The following is a 23198-nucleotide window of genomic DNA, read 5'->3' as shown; positions in this document are numbered from 1 at the left end:
CTGGGAAGATGTTCCACAAAGCAAGTGGATAGAAGGAAGAAGGTAAAAACAAAACAAAACAAAACAAAAGTACAGTACATAAATTAGGCTGATGTCTATAAGCTGATCTCATAGCTCTTCATTTATTTCTTTGTTCCAAACTTTACTGTATGTTTCCAAGGAGAGTTACAATAATATAAAAATACAAGATTAATATCATTTAATTATTTGCACTTTTTCTTCATACACAATGTTGCACAAAGCAGGGGATGAGGTAAATGGGGATTAAAAAAATAATAGGCTGATGTCAACAAGCTCATCTCACGGTTACAACTTTTTTTTGTACTCTCCCCCGAACCTGAAGAGATATAGAGAACTAAAATACCAGCTGCCACACTTCTACATCACTTTATTTGGTCCTGCTATTTAGCATACTGAATACATTACCATTTGCTGCCATTTTATTACACCCCCAAAATGAACTGCCTGAGGCCATAGCCTCACTCTACCCAATGGGAGGGCTGGTTTTACTTAGGGAAAGCTTCTGGGAGTTTTGTGGCACTTTAAAGCCTTCACCATTGACATTGTCTTCTTCTTTGGTGATCACTCATAGCTGAGTAAGATTGTCTTCCATGAATATGGTCTTAACCGTGTGTGTGTGTGTGTGTGTGTGTGTGACTGTGGAGGCCAATTCTGGATCCAGACGTCCTTCCACGGTAGGACATACCTCACCATTATGGCACAAGCTTACAAGTCAGCTGCTTCTGCTGCATTGTATCAGTGGCTAAACCAAACTTTGTGGCACTATTAAAAGACTAACAGATTTACTGAGGCCTTCCAAGTGCCACGAGATTTTTTGTCACTTTTGCTGTAATCTATTTTTAGAGAAGTTTTTAATGTTTGAAGTTTTATTCTGTTTTTAGTCCTCTGTCAGGAGCCGCCCAGAGTGGCTGGGGAAACCCAGCCAGACGGGCAGGGTATAAATAATGCAATTATTATTATTATTATTATTATTATTATTATTATTATTATTAGATACACAAGCTTCCACTCTGCGCTTTGTTGCTACCTACTGATGCATCATTTGAAAGCAAGCACCAGATACCGGTAACAACCCTGTTATAAGAAAAAACTGCCCCTTTTCCCTTATGGGGTATCAAAGAGCCCATATAGAGTCCTTATGTAGGTTTTCTATTGGTAGGAGAAAATAACAGAGGCCAGCCAGAGAATATTGAGAAGCAAAGCAGCTAGTAAGCATGATCTTTATTAAACTGTTGCAACAGGGTCCCCCACTCCCCCCACGCAGGGAGGGAGGAGAGGAACCCTGAACAATGGTGTGCAAGCTCTTATATAGACTTTTGGAATTGCCTTCCCTGTAGCTCAAGACCACCTCCTAAAACATCATACATACATCACAGGGGGACGGTCTACAGCAGAAAACCTGTCTGTCAGGCTACCCAGTAATGTTCAATCATTGCTCAACCTGGGCCATTCTTTTGTGATGGTAAATACTTTAGTTCCTGAATCTCTTACACATATGGGTCATGTGGCCAGCATGACTAAGCCGCTTCTGGCAAACCAGAGATAAATAGGTACCGCTCCGATGGGAAGGTAAACAGCGTTTCCGTGCGCTGCTCTGGTTCGCCAGAAGCGGCTTAGTCATGCTGGCCACATGACCTGGAAGCTGTACGCTGGCTCCCCTGGCCAATAAAGCGAGATGAGCGCCGCAACCCCAGAGTCGGCCACGACTGGACCTAATGATCAGGGGTCCCTTTACCTTTTAGGGAGGGAGATTGGCTCAAGTTACTGAGGTAACTTGAGCTGAAATGAAATTGCTAATCAGCTTGCTACAGTTGAGGAGAGACAAAAAGAGACCCCAAAAAGTCTGGGTGGGCGATACTTGAAAGAGAGAAAGTGTGTAGTGCTCTTAAGATAACTTCTAAAACCAAGGTCCATTTCTGTTTGCTCTGCTTTGATATGATATGGCTGTCATAACATTAAAACCAATCATAATAAATGCTCAATATAAGTATGGAGGAGCCCATAATCTTAAAACGGGCCATGAGAGGAGATAGCAGATGTTCAAATTACTGTAGGCTCCACCAGGTTCTGTGCAGGTTTCAGGTTGTCATTGGGACTGCAGGGGTAAAATAAACATACCATAGTTTATCCTCCATTGTTTAACATATAAAACTCAGCTGTTATCCATATCTCTATTTCCATCTCTCAGTGGAAAGTTTCCTTGGTAGGTGGAAAACATATTGAATGTGGTCTAACCAAGGCAGAATAGAACGGTTCTATTACTTCCCTTGAGAATTAAAATTAGCTTTCTGAAAGTGTCATAATTGTGGTAAAATACCCTCTCAAACCCTATTGATCAGAATGGGACTTCTTTAAATTAAAAGGATTGGTATCCATTAAAATCAGAAATACTGACAAATTGGATGCAGCTGTTCTGAACAAATTGGTTTAAAAAGAGGGTTATGTCAAAGGAGGAGAAAACTCTTGTCTTTGTAGTTGTCTGCTGTAATAAGAAGGTGAGTGGCTTTTTTGAAATGAAAAAAAATGCAAGTGGTTTAATTAGTTTCTAATATAAGAGTAATACATATAAGTATTACCTATGTTATGTTTAAAGATAATATGTTATGAATAATAAATACATTATGCTTAATAATATACCGTATATTAGCACACGTATATTATGTGTACTACTGATTGCTGTTAGATTTTCCTTTCCTTTTTTAATTTTTAAAAGCTTTTTAGGGGGGTGGGAAACCCTGTTTAGCCTTTAATGGTAGGCTAATCATGTTTTTTAAGAAATATAGCAGATGAAATTTTTATCTGTATGGTGAGACATAAGGCCTTCTAAGGTCTGAGGAGCAAGCCACCATTGGACGTGTACAATAGCATTCCTACTAAAGAGGCATAGCTCCTGCATTGACTTAACACCATGTAGCTGTATTTTAGAGAATAAAAATTATATAATTTTTAAAAGAATTACTAAGTGGGTATATGACACTGACATCTTTTTTTGATGAAGCAGAATTCTCCAGCAGCTTTTTGTCCTAGCACTTTTTGCTACTGACTGAACAAACTTTGTGCTATCAGTGGCAAAAATTCCTTCTTCCTAGCTTTCTACCTTACTATGGGGTGGTAGCATTGTTTTAAACAGGGTTAGCAAACATGGTGCCCTTTTGGATGCAGGCCTTCTATTTCTATTGTGTTTCTATTGTGTTCCAGGGACGTTCCCGATTTAGAAAAGCATCCCAGTTTCTTACTTAATCCTGGAATGTCCCATTTTTCCTTAGGATGTCCCTATTTTAATTGGAGAAATGTTGGAAGGTACTGAGCTATCCAACCCCCAAGCCATCTGAAGTTAATCCTGTATAGGGAAGGTTGTTTAAGGTTTTATTATATTTTTTATATCTATTAGAAGCATGGAGTATAAATAGTAAAATCATCATTATGGAATGAGACGTCCTTATGTTCATCGGAGAAATGTTGGATGGTATGCAGATGATGTTGGCCTACAATCCTTCAGCCTGGATCGTAGTTGCTATGGCTGATGGGAATTGGAGTCCAGCAACTGGTGTAGAGCTCCTCTTTGGCTGACCTGGTCCTAAAATGGCTGAACTTGATTTGGCAGAAAACCAGTCTGCTTAGAAGAATGTAAATCTTAAGGCCACATCCTAGGTCATTATTACAGAAAATTCTTAGGCGTTTGGTTCTCCAAATACTCTTCCTTCCAAATTGCAGGAAGGTCAACTAGGCTTTGGACACCTCACAAAGCCATTTGCATTGTGTAGTGGAGTTGGGCTCTCCTCTCTTGTTTGTAGGATCCAAGATGTCTGGGCGGGGCAAGAAGCCGGCAAAGCCTGCAATCAAGGTAAAAAAAAGCAAAAGTGCAAGAGCTGGCTTGCAGTTCCCAGTGGGCCGCATCGGACGTCTTTTGAGACGGGGTCGGTACGCAGAAAGAGTGGGTGTTGGCGCCTTGGTGTACATGGCTGCCGTGTTGGAATATCTGACTGCAGAGCTACTGGAGCTGGCGGGAAATGCTGCTCATGAGAACAAGAAGCAACGAATTGGGCCACGCCACATCCAGTTGGCGATCAGAAGCGATGATGAGTTGAACAAGCTGTTTGCACATGTGACCATTGCGGAAGGTGGAGTTCTCCCCAACATCCATACCCAGCTTATTCCCAAGAAGACTCTGCAGCGTAAGGAAGCCACAGGACACCCCGAATCCCAGGAATTATAAAACTTTCAGCATTTCAGTATCTTGCAAGAACAGACTCTGCCAGAAAGGTTATATTGTCAGAAGCTTAGCTTTTGTTCTTTGGGGCATTCATCATTAGTATGGTCTGTTGTAAAAAACAAAACAAAAACAAAAACTTTAGATGTTTAAATAAATGTTAAAATGTTAAAATAATGTTAAAATGTTTTAAATGTTAAAATAAAATAAAGGCAAATTCTATAATGTACAGAGAAATGTATGCTTTTAATTAGCCTTACCGGTTGTGTCTAATGACCTGTGAACTAGCTATAATACATTTCCTACTTGTATGACCTTCCATTACAGATCCACACAAGTTGTTTTGTGACGCAATTGAGCTGTTATTTTTAAGACCTCTGGGTTCCCAGCCACTGACCTATGAACTTGGCCAGCTTGATTGCTTGCTTCACCACCTTCTTGACCCTAGGTAAAGGTAAAGGTACCCCTGCCCGTACGGGCCAGTCTTGCCAGACTCTAGGGTTGTGCGCTCATCTCACTCTATAGGCCGGGAGCCAGCGCTGTCCGCAGACACTTCCGGGTCACGTGGCCAGCGTGACAAGCTGCATCTGGCGAGCCAGCGCAGCACACGGAACGCCGTTTACCTTCCCGCTGGTAAGCGGTCCCTATTTATCTACTTGCACCCGGAGGTGCTTTTGAACTGCTAGGTTGGTAGGCGCTGGGACCGAACGACGGGAGTGCACCCCGCCGCGGGGATTCGAACCGCCGACCATGCGATCGGCAAGTCCTAGGCACTGAGGTTTTACCCACAGCGCCACCCGCGTCCCTCAACATTCTTGACCCTGCAGTAGCGCAATTCTTGTAATGACCTTGGGCTGTGACTGATCTCATCCAGCAGGTATTGTGTGCTCTATTATCTAATAAGCCCCAGATATGCTTGATAATGGTGGAGTAGCTAGAGGTGGTGGCCCCTAGCATCAGACAAAGACAGCCACCTTGGGGTACAGAGCTGTTTGTGTTTTCCATGCAGCCTGCTCTGTGCCCCCTAAGCTAGCTGGCTGCCCGCAGGCAAGGTGGACAGTACTATCTCATCAGTACTGAGGTAAGATTAAAATGCCAGCCTGCTAGATTTTGGTATGTAGAATGGAGCAGGCCGGGCAGCATCTTGTCTTTCACTTCAGGTTTCAAAATTTGTTTTAGTTGACCAAAATTATCTGCTGCTTGATTGTAACAAGCTTTCCAATCATTTTACCAGAAATGTCTTGAGCTAGCTTTGGAAGCAGCCAAGTAATATCACAGTTAGGAGTGTGCGCCAATGTGAATCAGCTTCTTGCAGAATGCAATCCTAGCCAGATTTGCTTGCAAGTCGTTCTTGCTGACAGCAGTTGATTTGCTTTCAAATAAGCACACTTAGGACCACAACCTTAATGCGTACAGTTCGCACGGTAATGGCTGAGGCAGATGGAGGTGATATGTTTCGGTTTGCAGCTTCACCACCCGTACCTTCAACCCTCTAATTTGATGGGAGATGCTTTCATTAGAAGAAAGATATGTTGAAATTAACATACCGAAGTGTTTACGTCTCAGGTTTTCTGCATGTGAGTTTGAAATGTACAACTTCAAATATCTTTTAGATCCCTATGAGATAAAACCAAGATGGCGTTTTGGAACCTCCTGCAAGGTTTTAATATACATTACTAGTTCAGTTTCATGTGGCCCCGTGATGGAGATGAAATTGTGTTTTGCTCGCCAAGTTAACTGAAAAACCACAGGATGGCTTCCACCAGTCTTTGACAATTAAGGAACAGGGCTTGACCATTAGAGAGCTTTGTTTCTCCTTTTTTAAAAAAAGTGTTGTCATCCTCTGTTCTGTTCCCTTTAGCGACTGGGCTGTGATTCACTTCCCCAGGAATGAACAGGAGGATTTGCCCATAGTTGAAGTTGAACTGAAAGCTGTCGTTTTAATTAATACGTACCTCGTGTGTGCAAGAGGCTTCTGCCACTAAAGTCTACTGTGTGTTGAAAATACTGTTGTTAGTTTGGGTGGGCATAGGCTATATGCCGGAACCCTGTTCTAATTATTGGATCCAGTCAAACTCAATTTTTAAAAAAAGAAATGAGATTCATATACATGTATGTGTATAAATAAACCATATATCAGCTTCCTCTCTCCCTCATTCTGAGGAAACCCAACCCTGGAAGCAACTGGAATCCCTGGAATCTTGCACTGCTTGGAGATTGTGGTGAGGTGCAACAACATATTTATTATGTTCCTTCTGGAACCCAAGGGTCTGACACTTTCCAATCTCTAGAATTGTATAGTCACTTCTACCATTTCCTGTGGTGCAGGAAGTGCTTCCATGTTCTACAATGTGGGTAATTCTGAAACAATTATGTAGGAATAATGTGCCACACGTGTTTACTTTTAGGTGTCCAGATAGATGGATATCTTTCAAAGTTTGAATTTTCGAACAGTTTTAAAGACTTTTTGACCTATATCAAAATAGTTCACCCTACTCTACTCTTGGATTATTGTGTAATGGTGGGCCAAATCCAGAACTGGCCCACTCTCTCTGGGTCATTTCTGACAGGTTTGTGGGGCCATTAATCTGTCAATCACTTGATGGACAGAATCTATCCCAGAGGCAGACAGAATCCATATTAGTTCTTCTTGTTCTGATTTCGTTCACGTACGTCTTAAATCATGTCCCAGGGAGATTTTTAGGATGATTCCAGGAAAATCTTAAAAAATCTGGAGATAAAAACAGTAATTAAAAAAATAATAAGTGAGGAGTCCATATGAGTTGTACCAAGGGCAGTTCTGCATCTCCACTTCTGCTGCTTTAAGCAGTTTAAAGCTGAGGCCTGGAGCAGCTTGAAAGCACAGCACTTCTGCCATGCCTGATAAAGTGCTTTTTAAAATGGTGCAGGAACCATGCTACTTCATGTGTGCTTCTATGTGCTGAGGGCCATTGCATGCACAACAAAATGGCTGCCTCTATGTTGTACTGATGGGGACAGCTTCCCTCTTAAGCTGCTGAACTCACAGACGTAAGGAAGGAAGGATAATATCTAATAAATATATCCTCCCCGAGCAGCTATTCACATCCCAACAACTTGTCCCTTTATCGTGACTTATGCCACAAATAAAGCAGACACATCTGAGTAACTATTCACTGAATCGTAATTATTTCTTTTTAACAAAGAACACATTTGGGTTTCTGCTGAATGAGGACATGGCAAACCTAAATGAATATTCAGCTGGGTACATATGGGGATTGGGGGTATAAAGGGAGGGCATGAACACACAGAGAAACCATACAGGTATAATTTATGGCTGCAAATTTATTACATGTAACTTCACAGGCTTCAAGAGCATGTCTCTTAACAAAGGACTAGTAGTCCAAACGTTTCTTTTCAGAGTTTAAAGTGATAGAGCGAGGAAGCCAAGTGACCCTTGGGTTTTCTCTTTCCTTGAAGTCTGAAAGAAAAATACTGCAGTCAGTCTTTGAAGGAATCTAAGCACTTAAGGCACTCTCCAGTCAACTGTTGAAGCCTTCCCTCTCCGTCACCTAATGCAGATGATGTCCTCCATGCAAAGATGCTCTTGCAAGATGGCTGCACATAACTACTGCAGTATGCCTCTAGATACCAGTTGCTGGACAATGCAGGTTGCAAGAACACTGTTGCAGTCCGGCCTCCTTGCAGGCATGCCATGGACATCTGGTTGGCCACTGTGAATAGAGAATGCTGGACTAGTCAAGCCTTTGGTCTGATCCAGAAAGGCTTGGTATTGGGGGTAGCTCAGTTGGGAGAGCAGGACTCTTAATCTCAGGGTCGTGGGTTTTGGCCCCCCGTTGGGCAAAAGATTGCAGGGTCTTGGGACTAGATGGTCCCTTCCAACTCTACAATTCTATGATTCTACTGGATTGGACCCTTCATCTTTAGGGCAGTTGTGTCAATTCTGAAAGCTTTAAGCCTACCAGTACTACAAAATAATATGATCTGTATGTATCAGCTATGAGTTCCAGTACTGAACTGGCTGGTAGTTAAAATAAAAAAATATTCACTTGGATTCAAAAAGGCTAAAACATATAGTTAGCAATAAGCTTTTTTGTAGAGAAAAGATTGTAATTTCCTGCTGATGACCAAGAAACACAACAAACAGGAGATGCATCACATTGCTAGGCAGAGCACAGATGCGTAGAAGTTCCAGTCAGTGCACTCCTTATGAGGAAGTTGGCATACATAGCAGTATATGACATAATGAGTCTGCTTCTAAAAGCTAGAGCTCCTTTCTTCTTCCTACATGGAAACTGCTTGTTGGCAGTAACACCAAATTATGTTAAAACACAGCAGGGATCTTATTAGCAATCTCAGATATTGGAACCATTTAAAAAACATAAAGCTATTTGTCCAAACACCTTCATGGCAAAAACAGTCCTTTAATCCCAGCTCTTCCCAGCCATTTGGACACAAGAAGTTCTATTCTGTTTCTACAAAGGTGCCTTGATTCATGCAAAAGGTAATGGATTGTGAAATGGTGTCATGGACTGGCTGGATGCAGAGGAATAGTGGGAGGCACCAGCTGGAGACCCCCCAAGGGAAGAAGGTTCAGAGCTAGGGGACTGGTAGTGGTAAGATGAGCACACTGGGGAAAAGTGTTGGAAGCTGAGACAGTAACAGGGCTTCGTGAGCAGGGGGAGTCTGTGGTAGAGAACAGTCCAGAAGCAGAGACTGGAGATGAGAGGGGGCCAAGAGGAAGAGATGAGTAAGGTTAGTGAAGAAGCCAAGGTGTCTTCCCTTCCTGCTGTGACCAGTTCCCTTTCCTCCTGGTCTCCCAGAACCAAAAGAAGCGTGAAGAGAGTAGAGTAAAGACAGCTGTGGCGATATAGTCTCAGATGGCTTGGGAATGACCCAGGGGAGGAGAAGACTTAGGGAACTGTAGGACGGTGAGGACCTTCAGTCCCCACAACTGCCTCATAGAGGCAAGATCTACTGGGACGAGTTGCTGTGCTCACTAGGCCTGGTCTCCTGAGCCAACCATGTTCTCTTGAATAAAGAATAAACTTCGCTGATCTATTGCCAACCTGTTCCTGACTCCCTCTCCTGACAGATGTGCTCTGCAGGAGTGCTGTGAGCATAAATCTGTGTGCTGTAGCTGCACATGGTGTTCCAGATCACGTAGCACGAGACCCATGTGCAGCTCCAGTCAACTTTTGATGATGGTGATCACATGACTGAAGAACGGGATGAAACCCAGCATCACCTGCCTCTAGTGGCGCCGCTAATGCCAATGACACAGACCATGTATTGGGGAGCAATTGTTCCTGAGTGTGTGAAGTAGTACTATATATGTGAACTGTTTCACTGGTGTCAACATGCTTATAAAAATATTCTCCCCACCACCATGTCATTCCATGTCATTCCATGCTCATTATTATAGGATGTGTGTGTGTGTGTGTGTGTGTGTGTGTGTATATATATATATATATATATATATATATATATATATGTATAATATTATATATGCATATATTATACATGCACCCCATTGAGATATCATCATTACTGCCACAAACAAATATGAATGTTGTAAATAAATAAATAAATAAATAAATAAATAAATAAACACACAACCTTTTGACTGGCCTATTCACCTCCATTATCCACTGTCCTTCCATTCCTTGGCTGAAAATTTAACACGCAAAGAAAAATAAATTAAATGCACTGCAGTGTTACTCATGAAATAACACTGAGAAGCATAATCTCCAGCTTTGCCACAAAGTGAACAGCAGAAAATAAGAGGTGCAGATTTGACTTTGTCGGCACACCAGGAGCTTCTCCAGCTCAAGGTCATTCAAAGGTGAGAATTTGCAAAAGAGCATCACTTTGCTGACTAGAACAACTGCGCTGCATTCCGACTGGCTGTCAGAATGTTTTGTCAGCATGCAGGCATGTGGTCATCTTTCCATGCCTCCCATTCATATATGCTGGTCTGTGGGCAGGTGCCCTCTACTGCTTGCAGTCCTCCATATAAGCAACATATAGGTTGCACTGAAGCCACGGCAAGGGTGGGTGGGGGGCAATTCTTTGCCAAACAGTGAGACCACAGTGTAGGGTGAACTGTAGATTTTAACACATGCTAGTATCACATAATGCAGAGCGTTCCAAACTTTTCATGTTGGAGACACATCATTTCACGACACAGAATTCAGTTTTACTAGCAAACCGAAGGTTAAATCAACCCCTTTCCATCCCCCGGGTGGAAGGCAGACAGCGTTTGCACAACACACCTACACACTGTAGCCGACACACTAACGTGCTGCGACACACAGTTTGGAAAGCTCTGATATAATGGTGTGTGTTTCGGGCGGCAGGGCTTATAAATGCGTTTTTCATTTTCATTTTTTTATACCAAGAGGGGAAACTATGTATGGTTCAATCCCCCCCACCCCCCGATAATGAACAAATAAAATTAGATACCCTGAAGAGAAAAAAGGGTCGGCCCAAGGTATCCAAGCTGTCCTGTAAAAGGAAAGAAATAAAGCAGACTTGGCCAAATGTTTCTAAACCTATTGTGCACTTTGACATAGGTCAGGAGTTCTGAAATATTGCAGTGTAGTGAGGCCCAATGGAGGCAGGGAAATGCCCAAGAGATTCTGCAGCCAGCAGAGCCAGAACTTTCCTCCCAGGTGTGTTCAAGTGCAATCTTATGCATGTCTGCTCAAAACGGGGATCGCTTCCCAGTAAATATGCATAGGAAGGCAGCTGGTCAAAGCAATCCAACTCCCCCCATTTAAACTAGACTGGGGAGGGCAGTTGGAATGAATAGACTTATCCCTCCACCCAGCTCTCCTGACTAAACTGGCTCCTGCTACCCATTACCAATGGAAGTGACACAAGAATCATTCCCTTGGCTCTAACCTCCCGCTTCCACCTGCTGAATGTCTGGATGATGTCAGGAAAACACCACAACGAGGTGTTCTGGGGCAAGGAAGAGGCAGGATTGAGCTGGTCCACGATCCATTGGATCCTGAGCTCTGGTCTCACTGCTGTTGTGTGACAGGGTCAGGTCCAGTTGGTGCACTAGCCAGGAGCATGGACCTGGGCGCATCATCCTTTCCTCTGCTTTCCGCACATAGGAGCCAACTCCTAGGAGGCCGAGGTCCCGTCCCCCCATAAAACAGTTGAGGGGGCCAGGCTCCCCAAAGTTGATGGGCGTTGCCATTCAAATCTTGCCCTGCACCGCATCACGTGGTCGATTATGTGGGGCAGGGTTTACTTGCCCCCCCCCAATAATTTAATCAAGTTGGCACTCCTTCTTCCACCACAGACTTTCTGAACAGCAGGGCTTCAGATGCATTGGTGGCCCTGCCATTCCAAAAAAGCCCCACCAGCTGGGTGGTGGTGGATAAGTTAGGACTGCAGCCTTAGTATAGCAACCACCAACAGAGAAATAGGAACAAGGAGAAGAGGAAGACAGAGATGACACTGTGACCCTCATGAAGCATATTAAGAAGGTTAGAGATGGCTCCTGAACAACTTGGGATGGCATTCCGAGGGCTGCTAAGGAAGGGCAAAATTGCCCCAAATTGAGCAAATCTTTGCCTGGTTTGGGGTGAGTCCCCCCCCTTACCATTTTTCTTATGAACCATCATAGCTATGTCTGTTTTGAATGTATAAAGAGTCTACCCCGTGCTCACTCACAAGGTAGGAGAAGCAAAGGGCAGAGCATTTAAACATTTACTGTGTTGCTGGCATCACCCCTGCCATTCCTTGCCTTCTGTCTCTTTGATATGCTGACCCAGACAGCTCACAGGGTGGCAAAACAAATTAACTGAGCACTGGGAGCTGTTTGTAACACATATGCACGATAATGCCAGCATTTTAAGCCTACCTTCTTTCCGAATTCTTCGGCTGCAAGCTGAGATTCCTGCAAGGTGATAGTGCATGTTAATTTCATCATCTCATAGGTTGATGTCTTTCAGCAGAAGCTAGCAGACTGCTCCAGTACATGACATTAGGCTAAAGCATTCGAAACATAAAACCACAGGCAAAGTTGGAAACAGAAAGAGAATGCTAAACAGCTTGAATTCATCTGAGGTTTTTCTTTGGTCAAGCAACGTGTATAGCGCATGCTTCTGTTTCTTAAATGGAAATGGAGTGATCATGCTCTTGAGCACAACACCAAATCTCAAATGGAAAGTTAGATCTTAGTATTGATTTTTGAAAGTGCTATTATTTATTCTGTAAATTTGTTCCTAGTACCATTCCCTACATTTTCACTGAATGTTAAACTAGTCAAATGATGCAGCTGGTAGTTTACATTGCTACAGAGTTGTTGGGGGTTTTTTTGTATCTGCTACACCCAGTCTCCTACAGATGTCAGTCAACAAAATGTTGCAATTGACTGCAATGGGAATGAATTATTCTACCAGTTAAGGATATTACAGTGCAGTATGTTCCTGCATGCAAAAGCCCTTTGCAAAGTTGCTTCAGCATTCAGCACCAATACAGGAGTGATACTGGATATTTTGACCATCCTTTGGGTAGGGATAGTGTATGTGCCTAGCAGTTCACAAACACTAGAAGAATTAACTAACAGGAATAGTCATATCAACAGTGATGGTTGTGACTTACTTCGAATAAACTTTAAAAATGGGATACAATAAGGAAATTCATGGGGGGCGGAATGGTAGAATATTTTAAGAAAAAGAAAGGGAGATAAGGAGGAAAGGAGAGTAGACAAATGCACACAATTTACCACCAGTACAATGGCTTTTTAAAAGAAAAGGAAAAAGTCAAAATGAAGTGTTTGTGCCACAAAATACTATGGATGAAGCGAGTGCATACAGGATCAAGGAATCTTCTCATTCTCCTCTCCGAGAGCTTTGGAGCAAGGCTCATTAAAGGATGCACAGGGAAAGACTGTAACAAAGAGATATCATGAACACCAATTTTATGCAAAGATAAAAATTAGAAAAATAAATGTGTAAAGCCTAGATGACAGCTATATGGTTCACTGGCAGAGTGACATTCCTAATCTACCAGTAACATCATCTCAACATAGATGACTTTATAAGGAACTGGCTCATTCAAAATATGAAGTCCCAAAATAAGTTTATCAAGAAGTTTCAGATGCAGCCAGAAAACCATCTCTTGGGGGCTTTGCCAGGATTGTAGAACAGTGCAGAGGTGCTGGGTAATTTGGAGCAGATCCCTCATGCTGTAATCTGAAACGCACTTGCTAGGCATAAAGCTCCATAGAACTAAGTCTGTTCAGGGCAAACATGCATTGGCCCATTCTGTGATTCTGGACACTTCTTGCCATTGTTTTAATGACGTGAATAACCATTACTAATTATATATGTATACACACAGAGATATACTAAATAATAATAATAATAATAATAATAATAATAATAATAATAATAATATAATAATAATAATATAATATAATATTTCATAAAGTCGTTGCTAAGGCTTTTTGTGGCTAAAGTCATTCACTAACTGTTTGAAAGAGAGGGTTGTATTAGGCTAATGGATTTTCATCCCTCCCTCTTTGATAGATGGTTCCCATGTTACACTGAAGGGAGTGTGTGCCATTGGTGGCTGTCTAAAACCCCACCGGGCAGTTATGAATCTAGTTGCAAGATTTTTTCAGATCCTGGTAACTTCCTCACTGTACATTTAAAGCACTCTTATACCACTTTTACCATCATGACTTCCCTCAAAGATTACTGGGAACTGTAAGAGTCCTGAGAATTGTTAGGACACCTCTCAGACAGCTACAGTTCCCATGATTCTTTGGGGGAAGCCTGGACTGTTGAAGAGGTATGAGAGCGATTTAAATGTATGGTCCAGATGTGAGATAAATCTTATTTGACATTATTTGCCTGGCTTAAGGTTCAGCCTGCCCTTTGTGGACTTGAGTTGCAATCCTATGCACAAATCCTTTGTAATAAGCACCATTGGTTTCAATGGGTCTTAATTCCAAGCAGACATGCATAGACTTGCATTGCTAATAAATACACTCAAGGCACGTGAAAGATTTTATATACTGTTCTATACTATTTTGTATGTTGTGATCTATAAAATATAAAATATGCTTATGTTAAAATACTAACCCCGGTTTTAAGTGGATATGTTGGATCTTGAGCTCTGGAGTAGTGAAATAAAAACTGCATAGAAAGAGCTATTTTAGTATGTTGCATTATTTAACGAAAAACAGGTATTGTGCATATTATAAAGAAAGGTAAATACTTACTCTTTTATATATTTCCTGATTATTTTCCTAGTGAGGAGAAGCATATCAGATTACATGAGGATAGATGATTACTTAACTACATAAATACTGTGACAGAGTTTTCAGAGAAAAGAAAGAATCGGATCATACCTCATCTATCTGCATGCCATTAAACATGGAGTTACAAAGATCCATAACAGAACGGCAGATCTAGAAGACAAAAATAGCTTAAACTAATTATTGATGTGTTTGAAGCAAATAATAATAAAAAAGAGGTAATTATACAAACATCAATTTAAAAAATCATTCTAATATACATTATTTTCAAACATAGTTAGTCAAGCATTACATATTTTGCAGTTGTTTTGATATAAAATCACCATGTCTGATTGTGGCCATAAAATTAATTTTTATTTAATTTAGAATGCTGCCGCAAGAGTCAAACAAAACATTAAAAGTGCAACTTCTAACAGATCAAGGTGGTCTAGTGGGCCCATAAAGGATAAGGTGTTTTTTCCCCAAGTAAACTGGTTCCAAGCTAATGAAGCTTTTATAGACTAATAACACCTTGAATTTGGCCTGGTAACATATCAGTGGCCAGTGCAGATGTTTGAGCAGAGACATGATGTGCTGACAGGATCACACTCCAGAGTCTTTATTTAGTTTGAGTAATGGTGAACTATGAAACTCCCTGCCACCACAAAGAGTGATTACGTATCAGAATAAAAGTATGTCAGTCGTGTTTATGTCAAACTCTGCTTCCATCCACTGCTCACAACACCTCCATTTTGTGACTGGTGGGCCTCAAACCCTTTCATGTCTGCCCCGGGGATAGAAACTTTGAAAACCCCTAATCTACACCACTGAAAATTTATTACAACTTATTTTTGCATGGGGTTGTTCAGACATCTACTGACAGAAACACCATGCTAGTCTCTAAATCAGAAGTGGAGGGAGTGGGGTAGAGAAATCGGAAAGTTTATTATATTGGCAACATTTTTGAAGATTTTCTTTAGCTTATATATACACTAGATCAACAGATTTTGTTCCTACAGTGAACATGGGGACGCAGCAACCAATTGTTCTTGTTACATGCATCAGGCATATACCAGGCTGTCTTCCCTCTATAATAGCGGTAGAATTCAGGGATAGGTGTTCCAAGCACAGGCATGGAAATTTATTTAAAAGTTTGCATACCTTGCTTTTAGGAATGTCTGATTCGCCTAGATAGTCATCAAAGGGCTGTGGAAATCCTGTTAAAGTGAAACAGTAAGAGAGCATTAGATACACTACAGCATGGGTTTAATTAACGGGCCTTAATTGCATAAAGATCTAAAGAAAGACAGGGCAAGTCCAACAGAAGGCACTTAAGAGAATTGTAGTACTGTATTCGGTTGACTCTTTGAGTGTGTATGTGCACATTTTTAAAAACTTATTACACAGTACAGTGATAATTAGCCTCTTTTGATTAGTTTTTTTTAAAAATAGTCGGTAGATCAGAATGGCATAAATAGATGACGATGAAACTGGACATAGTTTTCTCACAGAGAAAACAGACACACACACACACACACACCAGCCTAACATCTATTTATTACCACCCTTCTCACAATTCACACACGCTTAAGTTTTATTTTAAATCTGTGTCCCGATACCTACGTTTCCTCAGGCTTTGTGCTAAATACAACACGTTTTATAAAGAGACGGGACGGTCATCCTCGTTTCAGCACCTTGGAGAGCACCGCAGGTGCTGGAGCTTCTGAACCGTCTCCGGATCCTTTTAACTGTACTATTAAAAACAAACCCCCTTGACCACGTGGAGCTTCATCTAGAGAGAAATTTTGCAGGCTCTAACTTCTGCTTCTCCTATTTAAGTGATTGGCCGCTCTTCCATTTACAACTTTCCTCCTCTTTCAGGAGAAAGACCCCGGTGGAAACCCTAATCCACTGTGGCAAAAGCTCGTAGCCTTCTTACTCTTAGATTACTACTAGATTAGGAAAACTTCCCAAATGCTCCCTCCCTCCACAGGCGAGGATTCTTCCACTTCACGCAAAAACCGCCGTTGAGTTGTGCGCGTGGGGAAGCTACTGCTCATTTCTTAAAGACTGAGCCAGATTAGTAAAAGTTAAAGGAAGCCCCCTTTTTTTTGTTTACTTGCTACAGCAGTAGATTCTGACTCGCTCATGCGCAAGATTGCTGGGCAAGTTTCCTCTTAGAAGTAAGCTTGGCTTACAACCAAGAAACCTCTCGTTAGACGGACAGGAAACCTGCGAAGCATTTCTTCCATTTTTCCCAGATCTGCTGTAAACTTTCCAGATCGTCCATCCATAGACATAATGAAGGACGCTGTATAAAAAGTCTTAAGTATCTAAAATAATACACATTGTGGGGAACGCGGCTCCTACCTGAGGTGAATCGTGCGGTGCAAACGCAGTAGATAACGAAGATCAAGGGGAAGGGAGGCGCGTGCCGTTTCATTTTCAGCGGCCGAGACAGGCTGGGCTTTCTCTGACACAGTTTCTGCATCTTCAGTCCAAGCCCACGAGGCAGCCGCGTTGCTGGTCGGCTTTTGTCTGACTTTCCCGAACTCGAGAAGCATCTTTATTTGTAACAAACTTCCCCTCGGAAGAAGAGCCAATCAGCACCTCGCAGGCTCCTCGTTGTCTCATTAAGCGCCACGCTGCGCTTTCATTCAGGAAGTAATTGCTCCCTGCTCGGCGCTTGGCGCACAACGATTTCAACTACGCATTAGCCAAGTCTCCGAGAAGAAGAATATACAGAATGAACGTTTCTGAAAGATCTTGGGGATGGACGACTAAAGGCGGAAGGAAAATGTCCCTAAAGAAAGCAAGGTAACAGTTGTATATATATTCACCATTCTATTGCAAAGTCCCATAAATTCTGCCATGCAGAATCTTTAAAACGTTCTTTATATTCGAAAGCATTGCAATATGCAACACGCCAGTGCTATAAATCAATATGCAGCCCTTTCAGACACATCTCTACTTTAGATAAAATGCGCTGGACATAAAAACCAGCCTCTGTGTAATATCAGTACTCAATTGAAATTCAATAAAGAATATTAACAGTAAAATGTGTGCCGGATAACAAAAATGCCATCAGTGATCATTCAAAGCTGGTACATAATTATTGATTGTTGAAGTCACTTTTTAAAACTTATTTTATTTTTTAAAATATAGAAAACGACAGGAAGCAAATCGTTTTAAATTATTCAAAAGAGGCGGTTCAGAGATGAATGGAAAGGTGTGTGATTTTTGTACAATTCAACCTCCCTTCTTCCACACCCTCTACACTGTACCCGATACGTTAAGCAATACTTCTGTTTTCTACACCAATACTGTAGAATTTACAGTATAATCTCAGATACAGTAAGAAACTTGAAAAATCTGTTCATCCATTTTATGCCGTAGGAGTGGGGACCCATTGGTTCTCCAGCTTTTGTTGAGCTACATTTTCCATAATCCATGGCCATTGGCCATGCTTGCTAGGGCAGATGGGAGTTGTAGATCATCAATATTTGACAGGTCAAAAATTTCTCAAACCTGGCTGTACAGCTTAGGATCCACTTCCCAGAAGGAATGCTTGATCCTACACCAACCTGCCCAGGAACAGAGGTTATTGTGGGTGGTGATCAATGAGAGAATGTTCTGTATGTGAAATTCCCTCCCTAGAGGGAATACCTGGCACCAACACTGTTTTAATTTCAGTACCAGGCAAATACTTTTGAGTCTCCCAAGCATTTTCATGTATTATTTTCACCTAGTTTTCTTTCTTAACTTGCCATTATATTTTACTTTGTATTTCATCTTGTTCTTATAAACCACTCAGAGTCCTGCTGAAAGGTGGACTAGACATCTTTTAAATTAATAATATACAAAATATACCTAAATCTTTCTTCAGTCAAGGTTGTACCAATAAACCATTCCTTCTTATGTAAATTGGGACACTGAGTGATCGAGCCCTCAGTAAGTGATGCCTCTATTGATACCATAACATTTTTTAATATGCTGGACATTACCTAAGCTGGTATATGTCAACTTGGTACAACTGAGTTATCTAAATGCAATAATTCCATATTGGTTGTAGATCAACCAAGCTATCAATGAATGGAAAGGCAATTTTACATAATGCTTTTTTGGTTTAAACCCAGGGATTACTAACTAGCAGGTCAGGATCTACCAGAAGATCAGAGTGAATCACAGGTCACTATTTAGATTGCCCAAGAACAGAATGTACAATGTACATACAAGGTGTGCTGCTGGCATCTTGCAAGATACCGATGAGGGAGAAACTGAATATATAATTGTAGCAGTTTATGACCTGTTAAAGTCCTATCTCCCCCCCCCTTTTTTTTTTTAGCTAGACACAAGATGTGTAAGAGAGTTACCGTGGTGGGTGCTTAGAGTGCTGGATTACAATCTGGGAGACCAGGGTTCAAATCTCCATTCAGCCATGAAGTCCACTTGGTAATGTTGGATCAGTGACATCAATTGTAATGTGATTACGTACCCTAGGGTCATGGAATTTAGAATAATTCTACAGTAGTAGTTCTCAAACTTATTTTATCTTCTGGTAGACCACCACATGAAAATTTATGGAGGTCTTGGCAGACCACCTGAACTTTTTATTTTTTTCAGCACCAGTATTATCATAAAAAAGTGTTGTATTATGAAAACCAAAAGCCCTAAGGGAAAGATGCTGAAAAGGGTCCTTAAACTGAAAAATTTGTAGTGGAGAAGAAATAGACCACACCAGCACCATATTATGTAAATCATAGGCCTTATGCCAGGGTCTTGTTAGCTTGCTTGGAAAATCCAGTGCTGATGACCTTGACCTCCATTATTTGAGTGGGGTGGTGGGAGTAAGTTAGTTTGGTCGTTCAAATGCAGATTAACCTTTCCATATAGACCACTTGAATGGAACTCGTAGAACACAGTTCTTTTCTACAGCAGCCTTTGGTACCTGAAGGTGCTATGTAAGCTGATCTGATTACATCTGGTCCCGGGCATCAAAATAACAGAGTGGGTCCTAAAATATCTATATCTTAAGTGTCTAAGGTCAGGGTAATGAGATGTGTCTTCAGTATGTGATGCAAACTACATAATGAAGGTCCTCTGTGGGTGCCTTGCCTTTTGCTATCTGCCTGTCTGGATTTTATTAACAACTGGATGTAGCAGCCCACTTTACTTCTGCTTTCATACTTAGTGGGACCTGATTCTAGAGGAAAATTGTGATCATTTTGAAGCCCCTGATAGGGTGCCTCATTTCAGACATAATTTAATGTGCATACACTCAAGAGGAATCATTCCTGGAGGCATTTTGTGGATGCAAAACACTGCTTTGAAACTGACGCTTTTGTTTTTGATCTTGCTGAACATCCATTAAAAATTAGCTTATGGTTCTTGGAATTTATAAAACCGCAATTTAACCAGATAAGACATTTAAACTGTCTCCTTTAATCAGAATAGGTTCTTTTCCTCACTTATTCCATTTCAAAGGTGTGTGCTGAGAGTTCAGTATCGTCAATGGCCTCACCAGCACCACATCAGTTTTAATGAGCTGCATTTGCTCTGCAAATGAAATAATGCCTTGGGGAGGTCTTGCACTTCCTGTACTTTCCCTGTGGAGAACATGATGCTGGAAATCAGGTTGGTAATTCTGTTGCCCTCAGCCACATGCAACTTGCAAAAGTGAAGAGATTAGATGGAATAGAAAAAGGGGCAACCATTATCACCCTTGGTAGATACTTCATATAAACTTTCCTCCCTGCTATCTCAACTCTGATTACAGTCTCTGATTAAACATAGGAACCATTTTGAAATGGAGGCAGAAGCAAAGGCCCATCCTCAAGACAATTCAGCAAAAAGGTTAGCATATGCATCACAGAGTTTTCCAGTCATGTGATTCGCAATGGTTTTGGGGCTAGAGAAAGGTGAGGCAGCAAATGAAGCTTATCCAGAAGTCAAGGTGCATAGTAGCATGTTGTTGTTGTTGTTTAGTCGTTTAGTCGTGTCCGACTCTTCGTGACCCCATGGACCAGAGCACGCCAGGCACCTCTGTCCTCCACTACCTCCCACAGTTTGGTCAAACTCATGCTGGTAACCTCGAAAACACTATCCAACCATCTCGTCCTCTGTCGCCCCCTTCTCCTTCTGCCCTTCATCTTTCCCAGCATCAGTGTCTTCTCCAGGGAGTCTTCTCTTCTCATGAGGTGGCCAAAGTACTGGGGCCTCAGCTTCACAATCTGTCCTTCCAGTGAGCACTCAGGGCTGATTTCCTTAAGAATGGATGCGTTTGATCTTCTTGCAGTCCATGGGACTCTCAAGAGTCTTCTCCAGCACCATAATTCAAAAGCATCAATTCTTTGGCGATCGGCCTTCTTTATGGTCCAGCTCTCACTTCCATACATCACTACTGGGAAAACCATGGCTTTAACTATACGGAACTTTGTTGGCAAGGTGACGTCTCTACTTCTCAAGATGCTGTCTAGGCCTGTCATTGCCCTTCTCCCTTCTTCTTATGCATAGTAGCATAGCTGTCAACTTTAAGATTTGAAAATAAGGGATCAGCAGCCTCACCTGTCCCGGAGACAGTCTACAGGATATCTAAGATTCCAGGATAGCAGCGGGAAGCAGCAGGAAACGGTGCTGGAATAGGGAATTTCCCGCAAAAAAGGGGGAAGGTTAACAGCTATGCATAGTAGGCATGTGCTTCTGCAGCCAATCTCTCTTTCCTATGAGAAGGGAGACAAATGATGCAAAAGCACTACTGACTCCAGCAGCCAAGGGAACATCGGGGAGCAATGCTGGCACCAGGCATACTTCCAAGCCTCAGACCTTCTCCTTCAGAGGGAGTACAACCTCATCCAGAACAGGCTGTGCTCCCAATCCTAGATGGTCCATTGACGATCAGAGTCTCTGATTGTCTGACTCAGGTCTCAACTTGTTGGCCCAAGTGGTGTGGTGGTTAAAGAACTGGAATTCTATTGAGAAGACTCAGGCTCAAGTCTTTGCTCATCAGGTTAACTTTTTTCATAGACCAGTTGTAAAGATCAAATTGCAGGGAGCTGAGCACCTTGGAAGAAGAGTGGACAAAAATGTAATGAAAGAAAATACTATGGGTCATATGATATATATTTTTAGATTTATACCTAACGGTGCATTCCTATCTCACCTGTAAGGCCTAGGAGCATAGTAGAAACTGTACATAGGGTCAGGTTGTTCAATTTTATCTGTGTACACTTAAGAAATGTAAAGTGGAAGTGAAGTGAGGTCAGCCCATGACACTAGAACCCTGGTCCATCTCACATGGTCAGGGCATGGTGTAAGCCATAATGTACACTGTGACATAGTGCCCTTTGCTGACCCCTCTCCGCCCCATTGCTCTGCCCCTCTTTTCCACTGACATGAACAGAGGCTCCTGCCACCTAGCAAGAGATTTCATTCCTCACTGGGATATGGATGTTCAACAGATATATGATGCAGCAGTCTCTACCAGCTGCTTGTCACAGAGCAAATAAACATTGGAAAACCTATGCATTATAAAGGTGGAATTACCTGAGACTGGTTGTGGTTCCCTGTTTTGAGTGAGCAAGCCTAGGTTTGTACTGTGTAAAATGCTTCCAAGAAAGGATATGCTGGAGTTACTATCAGTAATGTCATTTGCTTTGCCATACACACGGGACACGGGTGGTGCTGTGGTCTAAACCACAGAGCCTAGGGCTTGCCAATCAGAAGGTCGGCGGTTCGAATCCCTGCAACAGGGTGAGCTCTCGTTGCTCAGTCCCTGCTCCTGCCAACCTAGCAGTTCGAAAGCACGCAAAAGTGCAAGTAGATAAATAGATACCGCTCCGGCGGGAAGGTAAACGGCGTTTCCATGCGCTGCTCTGGTTCGCCAGAAGCAGCTGAGTCATGCTGGCCACATGACTCGGAAGCTCCCTCAGCCAGTAAAGTGAGATGAGCACCACAACCCCAGAGTCGTCCGCAACTGGACCTAACGGTCAGGGGTCCCTTTACCCTTTACCTTTGCATGAAGCAGCAACCATCATGTTGCTTCAGACATCTTGTAAAAAATTATCTTTCCCCCCAGGCTTTCACTGACTCAAAATATTTGACCTTGTTTGATATGTTGAATTTATTTGTTTTTATATGCGGTTGTATTTTTGTTTTAATGATACGTGTGTGTGTGTGTGTGTGTGTGTGTGTGTGTGTATTACACTACTTAGATACATTTAAAATATTAAGTGGTTTACAAATGCTTTTAAATAAGTGACTAAATTTCCTATCATTTCTATTATGTCAATTCATATACTCTAATTAAACCTTACTGCCTAGGCAAAAATATGCTGAGAAAATGTGCATTGGGTTGTATAAAAGCAGCAACCAGAAGAATTGCCTGAAAATAGCCTGCCTTGGTAATGAAGTTTTCAATTCCAGGCCAGCAGCAAGGCACTGAGCAGAAGCAGAGGCTAGTTATTACTTGGAACAGTGGGAAATAGATAGGCTGACAGATGAAGATGGCAAGAAATTGGCCACAGTGTCCTTGAACATATCCAATTTATTGCTGGAGATTTAATCCAGTGGAACATGATTCAGAACATAGGTTTTCCATGAGAGTTTGGCTTCATTTGTTATTATTATTTAATTTATATCCTGTCCTTCCTTCCAAAGGAGCCTGTGCGGCAAGCATTCAAATGATAAAACAATTAAAATATTTAC

At 41.8% G+C, this 23198-nt stretch overlaps 2 protein-coding genes across 6 annotated transcripts; one reads left to right on the top strand and one right to left on the bottom strand.

The window, feature by feature from the left end:
* Positions 1–3823: 3823 nt before the first annotated feature.
* On the top strand, positions 3824–4237 carry LOC114596484 (histone H2A.J-like). The gene has a single exon (XM_028728150.2). It carries the CDS (start codon positions 3824–3826, stop codon positions 4235–4237), a length of 414 nt encoding a protein of 137 aa, XP_028583983.2.
* Positions 4238–7535: 3298 nt separating this feature from the next.
* On the bottom strand, positions 7536–17294 carry NMS (neuromedin S). 5 transcript variants are annotated; one of them, XM_077927592.1, is made up of 10 exons: positions 16866–17294; positions 15657–15712; positions 14610–14669; positions 14481–14507; positions 14341–14394; positions 13067–13141; positions 12111–12146; positions 10697–10738; positions 9851–9901; positions 7536–7691 (listed from the first exon to the last, which is right to left on the bottom strand). In XM_077927592.1, exons 1-9 carry the CDS (start codon positions 16984–16986, stop codon positions 9863–9865), a joined length of 510 nt encoding a protein of 169 aa, XP_077783718.1. In that variant the 5' UTR covers positions 16987–17294; the 3' UTR covers positions 7536–7691; positions 9851–9862. The 5 variants fall into 5 exon arrangements, with proteins under 5 accessions (XP_077783718.1, XP_077783719.1, XP_077783721.1 ...); XM_077927593.1 differs by lacking the exon at positions 10697–10738; XM_077927595.1 differs by lacking the exon at positions 13067–13141 and having other exon boundaries at positions 16866–17291.
* Positions 17295–23198: the final 5904 nt, after the last annotated feature.

This window comes from Podarcis muralis, chromosome 4 (assembly GCF_964188315.1).
Source record: "Podarcis muralis chromosome 4, rPodMur119.hap1.1, whole genome shotgun sequence".
NCBI lineage: Eukaryota > Metazoa > Chordata > Lepidosauria > Squamata > Lacertidae > Podarcis > Podarcis muralis.
Note: the sequence above shows the minus strand (reverse complement) of the source record. Positions and strands in the feature narration are given on the sequence as shown.